This window comes from Oryzias melastigma, linkage group LG7 (genome assembly GCF_002922805.2).
Source record: "Oryzias melastigma strain HK-1 linkage group LG7, ASM292280v2, whole genome shotgun sequence".
In the NCBI taxonomy this organism is placed as follows: Eukaryota; Metazoa; Chordata; class Actinopteri; order Beloniformes; family Adrianichthyidae; genus Oryzias; species Oryzias melastigma.
In genome coordinates this window covers 2,212,060-2,222,244 of record NC_050518.1, presented here as the reverse complement: position 1 = coordinate 2,222,244, position 10,185 = coordinate 2,212,060, and the positions used below count along the sequence as shown (strand labels likewise).

General features: G+C 39.6%; 1 protein-coding gene across 4 annotated transcripts in view; it reads right to left on the bottom strand.

Moving 5' to 3' along the window:
- Nucleotides 1–6: 6 nt before the first annotated feature.
- Nucleotides 7–10,185, bottom strand: part of sema3h (sema domain, immunoglobulin domain (Ig), short basic domain, secreted, (semaphorin) 3H) — an 83,799-nt gene continuing 73,620 nt past the window's right edge. For 3 of the 4 annotated variants that reach the window (XM_024293880.1, XM_024293878.2, XM_024293876.2), the window contains 9 exons: nt 8,530–8,674; nt 6,917–7,006; nt 6,542–6,671; nt 6,380–6,468; nt 4,579–4,620; nt 3,955–4,112; nt 3,441–3,502; nt 2,397–2,539; nt 7–2,311 (listed from right to left, as the gene is read on the bottom strand). In XM_024293880.1, coding sequence (XP_024149648.1) covers nt 1,865–2,311; nt 2,397–2,539; nt 3,441–3,502; nt 3,955–4,112; nt 4,579–4,620; nt 6,380–6,468; nt 6,542–6,671; nt 6,917–7,006; nt 8,530–8,674 — 1,306 coding nt within the window. In that variant the 3' untranslated portion in view covers nt 7–1,864. The remainder of the gene's footprint in view (nt 2,312–2,396; nt 2,540–3,440; nt 3,503–3,954; nt 4,113–4,578; nt 4,621–6,379; nt 6,469–6,541; nt 6,672–6,916; nt 7,007–8,529; nt 8,675–10,185) is intronic. The other variant, XM_024293879.2, reaches the window with a different exon arrangement.

Here is a 10,185-nt window from a genome sequence, read left to right as displayed (position 1 = left end):
AGTGACCTAGCGAGCTCCTCTGTCCGCTGGCCAGCATAGTGAGCTAACCCACCGAGTCCCCACTTGAGCCAATGTGGGCAAACACAGATGGAACCACCAACTAAACTGTTGACAAACACATTCAGGGCTCACATTATCTGCCCACTTTTGGGCCCCACCTGGCCCTGCTGGCTGGGTTTTGTGTTTGTTGGGGCAAGGTGACACAAAATTTTACATTTTACCAGTTAATATCATAGCAGAGCCGTTAGGTCTTTTCTTCAGACAAACTGCATTTTGTGGTAAAAGCTCAAAGTTTGGCATCAATGTATCTTAGGATCTCCTATTTCAGAAAAGTATGAGAAAAATCCAAAATGGCAGCCATGTGTAAAGATGGCAGTCATATACATAAAGATTACAAAATCATTTAATGTCTGTTTGCCCCATAGACATATATTAGTTCACTGGAGAAACCCATAGAAATCCTGTTCGTCCGCCGCCATTTTGAAACCCATCGTCGAGAGTGATTGGTCCGTATCGGTCTGAGTCACGTTTTTAGAGGAGCTACTGTCACCAATCATTAGTGAGCTTGTTGGAAATCCACACCCCTTCTAATGAGAGCAGCTCTGTCAATCAAATGTTTGAGGCGGGGCCAGCAGGAACCACATGCTTTTACTGATGCATCTGATTGGTCAGTTTATAACTTGAATAACTTGGGATAAAGAAAAAAGGATAAATAAAAAAAAAATAGAATTAGAAAGAAGATGTTAAGAAGGATGTATCAGAGGAAGGATGACTATTTTGACAAATAAAATGACGGAAATAACTGCATTTCTCAATGTGAGTCTATGAGATTTTCACCTTCTTGAAACCAGTAGGTACTTTCTATTGGTATGTCCAGTGGATATACAGTCAATGATTTTCCCATTCTCACCAACATGTGCTGTTCATGCACAAAATACATTCTTTAACCTTGATGGAATACTATTATAAATATTTGAAAATCTCTGATTTCCTCCTGGCTAATGTGTTTTTCTAAAAAAGGGGATCCTGTGGTCGACTCATACCAAATTTGGGGCTTAAACCACAAAATGCACAATTATTTTAACGAGCGACTCCACTGTAAGAATGCAAACCAAGAGAAAAACTGTGAACTGTACAGTCTGTCAGCTGCAGTGTGATGAGAATCTGCATCAAAGCCGTCCCTCCTGCTCTTTCTCTGCCTTTCATCTCGTGGTTGAACCACACCTTTCACAGAAAATGACAAATCTCCACATGAGGTTGAGCTGAGTGAAGGATCGTCCTCTAATGTATGCCTCATACCTACTGGGTGATTAGGATTGACCTCAATTCATCCAATTTGTTTTTTTAAAGTTGCTCCTCATAAACAACTTCAATTAAACATTTTTTAATGAAGTAATTTGGAAGTAATTCACAGATAAATGGAAATATCTGCACCAAAATATGTAAATTCCTCAGTGGGGGCTTCCTGAGGGCAGCAATTATTTCTCAAATGTTTGGAACCTTTTTCAAACGCTGAATACTTTTCGAGAAATAAAAACTTCAAAAGAGAATTTTCTTTCTACAACACCCTTTAGCTGTCAGAGTGGTCTGGCCGTGCCATTCATCCTTCATGCTCCACAGCTACTCTACTTGAACTATAGTATTCACAGAGTCATTTGTCTGAGTGGAGCGGTCTCCTGCGGTCCAAATCCTCCTGCTCAGGCTTCAGAAACTGAAGTGCCGCTCATCCTGAAGGTTTTTTTGTTTGTATACAAGTGCATGCGCATGAATTAGTCTGTACAAACAGTATGTGTGTGTGTGTGTGTGCCTCTGAGTTCAGTGTGTGTGTATGTTACACAAACTGTGTGCGTGTTTCAGTCTCCTCTCAAGCGCTCCGAGGTGCCCTTTGCTGTGGTTTGCTCCTGCTCTTCCTCCCCACTGGACGTCCTCCTCCTCCTCCTCCTCTTCCTGCCCCATGCTTTTGCTTCTCTCCCCGCTCCTTCTTCATCATCACGATGTCGCCATGGCGACGGTGGTTGCGTGGGGGGCGGTACCCTAGAGCCTTGCAGTGCTGGCCCAAGTTTCCCGGGTGTATGAGGGCCATCACATCCTCGTACCAGGGCAGGGTTCCCGCGCCCTGATATGAGGAGCCAGACAGCGAGCCGTGGACGCGGTTAGCAGAGGAGCTCCAAACGGCGAGGCGGACAGTGACCGCCGTCCAGTGATAGCCGTGCTCCTCCACCTGACAGTGGTAGACGCCGCCGTGAGAAAGCTCGGCTCGCCTAATGAGGACGCCGCGCTCGATCACCACCAGCTGGTCACCTGTTACCACCTGAGGAAAACGGTTCGTTTACGATGAATAAATTAAACCTCAAACTTTAATGACATTAATGAGTTTACATTTAATAAAAATTAACCTGATTGAGTTCAGGACTGTTCTCTCCAGCTTGTTTGTACCAAGTCACTGCAGCATGTCTGGACCGAGGAAGACACTCCAGGTAGGTGCTGTTACCCTCGGCAACCAGCATCACTCTCTGCTCTGCCTCCACCTGCAGCCCAGCTGGAACAGAGGAAGATGACAGGAGTTACAGATGATTTCATGTATTCTGTCATATCCTTTTTAGAAGAACAAATGTTTTTTCTTTAATAAAAAAAATAAAGTTAGAAATGCAAAAAATACAATATTTACATTTTTAAATATTTAGACTTTAATACTTTTTAAACATGTAAAAAGATTTAGAAATATTTTGAGACCAATTTTGCAACTAAACCTTTACTTCTCCAATTATTCGTCACGTTTGAAGTCCTAACTTCTATAAAACATGGAAATATGATCAAATTTTGAAATATGATCAAAAATTTCAAAAAAGTATTTGGATTGTGGTAAAAATCCACTCCAGTTTTCAAAGTCTTCCCAGTGGTCTCTTAAAGTTATTATCTCATCTTTAGGGCCCCTCTAGTACTAATAAACAAACCCTCATTCCGCCGTGATTTTGAATTATATTTAATTTAGACATTTTTACATTTTTTAGGCTAATTTTGAGCTTAGCTAATATGTTAGCATTATTATGCTAGCTGTTTCGTCAAAATTAGACTTTTTTTTTAAGTTCTTTGGGCAAATTTGGAGTTTAGCTAATAATTTAGATACCTTCAAGTTTCAGCGTTTTCTGCTATCAGTTTTAATATTTTTAGCAATCAGTTTCAGCGTTTCAGATATCGGCTTGAGCATTTTTAGCTATCAGCACTAGCATCTTTAGCGGCCACATTCAGCTTACAGCATTCATACTTGCATGATCGTAGGTAATGCTATATCAATCATGTCTAGTTTTTGTTTGCTTTAGTGCTAAAGGCAGGTATCTGCTTTATCTATATTTGTTAAGCTTGGACAACACCAAATCATAGTTGGAGCTGCTATACTATGTAAATAAAATCCTCATATAGGAAGTGGATTCACTCCTCACCTCCCTGTCGGACACACTGAGTCAGTGGATCTTCATCTTCTCCTAAGTGACGAGCGTTTCTCCTGCAAATACACAAAAGTCCCTGTAAGAGACTGACTGCACAGAGGTCATCCTAATAACAACTAAATCATCATACACAGTGAGTTTATTTAGCACAATCTGTCTGATGGTGGCACTAAAGAAAGCAATTTCAAACTAATTCGAAAGAAAAAATGCAATCTCTGGGATGGATTTGCTTCTAAACATGCTGCAGAGAAAGTCAGCATTCCAGCAAACACATGAGCATCAAGAACGTCTTTAATCACAAGAAAAATGTTTAAAATGTAATTAAATAGATCTGAACTCAGACGTAATTTGAGCCACATTTAAAAATGTCAACATATGTGGTTTAAATTTGATTTTAGAAGATTGATGCCACATTCATTCCATTCACACTCAGACCTCAGTCAAGAGTTAGGGGGAGATCCCCAGCACACAGCAATTATCTCAGCAGTTATCTCATTTTCTGGCGCACCGGCGCACGGAGGGCATGTAGGGGCTGCAGGCATGTCCGTCCCAGGTGCAGTAGGGATCTCTGGCCAGGCAGCACTCAGCGCAGGCCTGGCCGTACAGCTCACACTGGTACAGCGCCAGCTGGGACACGCCCTCCTTGGAGCCCACAAACAACCACTGCTGAAAGGGGGGGGGTGGATCCAGGAGGGGGCAGAACGAGGAACCGTCAAGAAAAAGAAAGAGGGAATTAGCTTCAATGCAGAGGATCAGCAACGAAACAAAACTCTGATTTCCCTGAGACGTCCGTGCAACTCACACTACTGACAGCGAGGGGTCAGGGGGGGGACATGTTTGTGTGTGGGAATGAGAATCGATGCTTTTGTTTTTACCAACCACGTTTGGTGGAGTGAGCATGCTGTGGATTTTCTTTCTCATGGAGCACAGACTATTTTAATAATGCATGTGTGTGTCTGTGTGGTATCTCTTCATCAATGCTCTGACTGAGGGGTAACCATAGCAACTGGTGATGAAGTTGTCCTTGGAGACACATGGTGGGGAGATGAGTGATACGTGTGATGTTGTGCGAGCTCGTGTGTGTCAGCAGGGGAGTTTGGAAGTTTGACAGGGAGTTTCTCTCATCATTTACCTTCTTCTTTGAAAGTGTCATTGCTGTCACCGGCGCTCGGTGCTGCGAGACACACAAAAAGAGGAACGTTGTGAGTTTATGCTGGAAGACTAGAATACAAAGGTGCTAAACACAGACACATCCAGGACAGATACTATAAATATGCAATTAAAAAGACAAGTAAAAGACTCTCCTTCAAAATTATAGATACTGGAACATCTGATTAGTGGGAAAAAAGGAGGAAAATGTCTCAATCACACTTTCAGCAATTTCATTAATCTCGGTATCAGAGCATTCAGCTCGTTCATTACTGCTCGTATTTTTGGTATTCTTAAACTTTATAGTTTTTGAAAGAAGTAAAATATGGCCCCACAGAACATGAATGAGAAAGTCTTCAAATGTAAACATTTTAAGTAGAATAGCAACAAGCCTTTAAATATATTCATGAAATTTGTTTTAGTAGAAATAAAAAAAAAATTGAGTTTACGTAATATTGCAAAAATACTAACGTTTTTGGCTAATTTGTTATCTACTGGGTTTTTTATTTACGCTAATTTAGAGTTTAGCTTCTATTTTAGAAAAACGCAAAATCTTTTGGCTAATGTGTTATCTGCTCTGAGTTTTTGGGCTAATTTAGAGTTTAGCTTCTATTTTAGCAACCAGCTAATGTTTTTTGGTCAATTAGTTATCTACAGGGTTTTTTTAGACTAATTTAGAGTTTACCTAATAATTTAGCAACATGCTAACATTTTTTGACTCATTTAGTTTAGGAATTTTAGGCTATTTTGGAGTTTAGCTAGTATTTAACCAACCAGCTAGCTTTTTGGGATAATTTAGAATCTACTAAGGTTTTTTTTTTTTTTTTGGCTAATTTGGAGTTTAGCTGGGCTGCATGGTGGCGCAGTGGTTAGCGCTCTTGCCTCACAGCGAGAAGGCCCCGGTTCGACTCCCGGCTGGGACCTTTCTGTGTGGAGTTTGCATGTTCTCCCCGTGCATGCGTGGGTTTTCACCGGGGACTCCGGCTTCCTCCCACCCTCCAGAAACATGCTTCATAGGTTAATTGGTGACTCTAAATTGCCCCTAGGTGTGAATGTGAGAGTGGATGGGTGTGTGATTGAGGCCCTGCGACGGACTGGCGACCTGTCCAGGGTGTACCCCGCCTTCGCCCTTCAGTAGCCGGGATAGGCTCTGGCACCCCCGCGACCCCGAAAGGGAAGAAGCGGTCAGGAAGATGGATGGATGGATGGATGGAGTTTAGCTTATATTTAAGCAAAAAACTAAACATTTTTGCAAAATTGTCATGCATCAGGGATTTTTAAGCAATCTTACTACAAACTTTTTAGAAATTCAGGTAAACTTCAGCGCTTTTTCATAGTTCTTTAGTAAAATTTCTAGTCTTTTAGTAAATGTAACTTTTTTTAAACCCCTTCAGCATTTTGAGCGACTACTTTTGGCCAATAGCTTTCACACAAGCATTATTGCAGGTAATGCACCTTCTCTAGATCTAATAATTTTCTTTTTTTTTCAAAATAAAATAAAATAATTACATTCTAGACTCTGGTGAGACACTAAGCTGAAACCAAATGAAACGTTTTGGTTTATAGTTTGAAATTTAGCTCTCTCTATCTTCAACACTCCATTAAAAATCATTTTAAATTAATCCATAACTAAATGTTTTAAATCATTACATTGAAATCATTACAACTTAATTTTGCCATAATCAGCTACAGAGCATTTTCAATACTCAGGATTTGGGAGATGGCTCAGATATCGAGGGACAGAATTGTGGGATTTTCTTTAGAACAGAATCAGTTTTTTGTACCTGAAAGACCTGCATCTGCTCCAGAGTGACCTCCTGACTCTGTCCATGTTCTCTGGGTAGATGGATGGCCTTAAGCACAAGCCCAGAGTCTGAAAAAAGAATCAGTTTAATACTCAGATTCATAAATGGGTTCAGTGTTTTTACAAATGTACAAAAACCTACCTGTCCCGATGAACAAGACATCATAAGTGCTATCCACCGCCTCCACTCTGTCCACCAGCAGCTTGCTGAACTTGTAGTTGATGCCAACTCTGACCAATAGGGGGCGCTCTCCCAGTGGAAGCACATTTTCCTATAAAAGTGTAAATTACATTAGGAAACTGCATCACGCTGAACGACCGCTTTTCCACCGTGTCAGCCAAGGTGTTCTTGACTAAAATGACAAAGGTTTCATGTCTCCAGTGACTTCACTTATTCAATTACTCAATTTAATTAAATTCTTTGTACAAAAATAGAGAGAAGAATGGCTCTCGGTCAGGGATAAGATAGATCACCGTGGGATTAAATGAAATGAATGTATTAAAGGATCAGCTGAACCTGCAGCAGCGGGTGAGTCCTGCTGAAGAAGATGACGTCGTCAGGATATTCTCTGGTTGAGCTGTAGCTTCCATAAGTGCTGCTGGGACACTGGGAGGGAAAGAGCACAGGGAGATGTAAAACAAAGCTTTGAATTACTTCTTTATGCAACAACTTGTCAAATTAATCTAAGACAAAATGAGGTATAATTTGGGGAAGGACTGTCCCATATATTCTTTTTCATTTTTTCAGTGAAGACTCCATTAACAAAGACGCTTTAGCTCCTGTGTTTGACAATCTTTTGACTACTGTAACTCTTCAACCGTCTACACTGTTAACATAATTCCAGTGGATTCTGTAGCAGAGAAAAACAGCTTTTTGTCATTTTGCAACACCTTACATCAATAATGCGTTGAATATTGGTGTGAAGCCAATTTGAAAAGCGGCTTTTCTCCAAAGAACCAACTGATTCGCGTTGATCAGGCTGGGTATTGATTAGAATTTACAGAAGTTATTCCATTGGATTCTATTCGATTTGATTCACTAGAGCCTGGATCGATTCGATACCAATTATGTTCTATTCTTTCAATTCTACAAATCGATTAAATTTTAAGTTTACACATTTCTACAAATTTGTTTATAAATACATTACTATATGATTTGAATATATTTATATAAATCTGATCCAGTTCACATTCTGTAAAATACATCAGAGAAATAATGAGATTGTTAATATCATACAGTATTACATGGATTCTCTAAAGCAGAAGTTCTAAAAAAATGTTCAGATCATTAACATTGCAAACATTGTTCTGCTTCTCCTGGAGGACGTTTCAGTTTGGCCACTAGGCGGCGATCGCGCTTTAGCATTACACCTTATTCCAGAAGAAGAAGAAAGAATGAGGGAAAAAACTGTGTTTTAGACCACAAATAGTTACTTTAAAACATATTTCCTTATAACAGTTTGGAAAATTGCTGCCTGTGAGTTTATAAAGATGTTAATTTAGTCATCAATGTATGTTTAGGTCAATCGAGTGTTAGCATTAGCCGTCCTATGGGAAATTCCATTAAATCTTAGCAACAAGCTAACGGACTTAAGGTTTATGTGCTAAATTGGATTTTATTTTTTATGAATAAATTATTGATCTATTAAGCTTAAATCAATTCAATTCGATTAATGGATTTTATTAACCCAGACCTATGCATTGATCGCATTAATGGCCAAAGAAGTATGACATGTCAAAAAGTGTGTGTTGCTTAAGCATTGTTGGGTCAACAAAATTCATACACATGCTCACTACTACACAAGTATGGTGTCACCCAGTTGCCGAAGTAAAAACGTAAGAACATTTCACAAAGACTATTCGTGAATCCACTGTGTTCTGGTGATGAAAACTTGGATGATTCATAAAAAATATGTTTAAGTACATTTTTCAAATGGCAAATTATTCTAACGCAATACATTGTGTTCTATATTGGTCAATCGTGTGAGCATCGATGCACTCTAGTTTTTTGCAGAGACTTCTGGGAAATTTGTAGGGCACTGAATTTTGGAATTGTAGAAACAAAACCTGGGAAATACACAACCCAATCAAGAAGTTATCTGGAGAAGACAGTTTTGGGTGGTAACTTACGGTTCCAGGCCGTGGATAAGGAACTTTTCCTGTGAACTCTGCCCACTTATACTGCGGCCCCTCTTTATGCAGGAAGTTTCCTTTGAAAGCTCGAACCACATCCTCCATTCGATAAACACAAACAGCTGAACCGTTCAGGATATCACTGTGAATCAAGCAGAGGATCATCATCATCCTCATCAACATAGCATTGGAAAGGCTAATGCAATCTAAGAGCTCCTTTGATTGTTTGATGAGATGCTACAGGATCGCAAGGCTGTCGGTGTCTTTTTACTATTAAAGAGATATCCTTGATATCAAGCTGCTTTAAGCCTAATTAGTAATGTCAAAAGTACAACTAGTTAAAGAAAAAATGCAACTCACTGCAATTTTTAATGAGAAAAACACAAATTAGCTTAATGTGTGACGACTCAAAATCCAAATGTTATGATTGTGGGCCTTTAATTATTTGAGTTTCATCAAATGTGGCACAAAATGAATGCAGATCTTAATGAAGTCTGAAGGATTCTTAATCCAAACAACAAAACAAAGTAAAAACAGACACTAGTCATGATGACTCAAAGCGTCTTGCTGGGTTCACTTTAGAGGCACACATGTTCTTGTTCTAGAAAACATTTCTTCTATTCTTTTCCATTGATAGCAGATTTAAATTAGATTTTTACAAATTTGTACCAAAATAAAAATTAAACCCAATATAATTCTGTTTATTTATAAAGTCCCAACTTACAATCGAGGTCGTCTCAGTGTGCTACATAAAAATGAGCAGAATGAGTAATCTGCTCATTGCAAATCTACTGAGTGTGAATAGTCATGACTGTGAAGAGACACAAGATTTTATTGAGAGAGAATGACCCCTCCTGACCCTAAAGTTCTGTGGTTGTGACCCCACCCTGAGTGATGCTTTGGATTTCATCTTCCGTCCTCGCTGGGATTCCAAACACAAATTCCAGAAAGCAGAGCAACACCCTGCTCACCCCGGACAAATGTTTCCTACTCATTGACTGTATAAGAGAAGTGGACTGAGCTAGTGTGATGTCACCCATAGAAAAGGACTTGGTTTCAGTTCCAATAAAATGAAGTCAACTCTGTTGCCTTTTTTTCCGCGATACGGCCATGTTGGAACCAGACATCTTCAGTAAGCAGTAAGCAGTAATTGGTCTGAGTTTCTATGGCAACCACTGTCTCCAATCAGGACTGAACTTGTTAGAAGACCACACCCCTTTGACTAAAAACGAGCTCAAGAGAATCTGTCAATCAAATGCTTCAAACATTTGATGTGACGCCACCCACTTCAACTGAAGCATGTGGTTGGTCAGTTTATAATTTGCACTAAAGATAAAAAAAATGTTAGGATTAGTAAGAAAAAAGTGTTTAAAAAATAGTGTCACAGCAAGAATGGTTATTCTGACAAATAGACTGAAAAATAGCTGTTAATTTCTCAGGAGAAGTCTATAGGATTTCAGCTTTTTAAAGGCCTTGTGCAGTGGCAATTTTTTTTTTTAAATTTTGAAAGTCAATGGAACTTGGAAAACGGATCTGATAAAAATATTCACTTAAAATGATCCAGTGCAATTTTATTGATCATTTTATGGTCGTGCACAGCCACACCTGAGGCAGCAGAGCAGCCGCACCTGAGGCAGCAGAGCAGCCGCACCT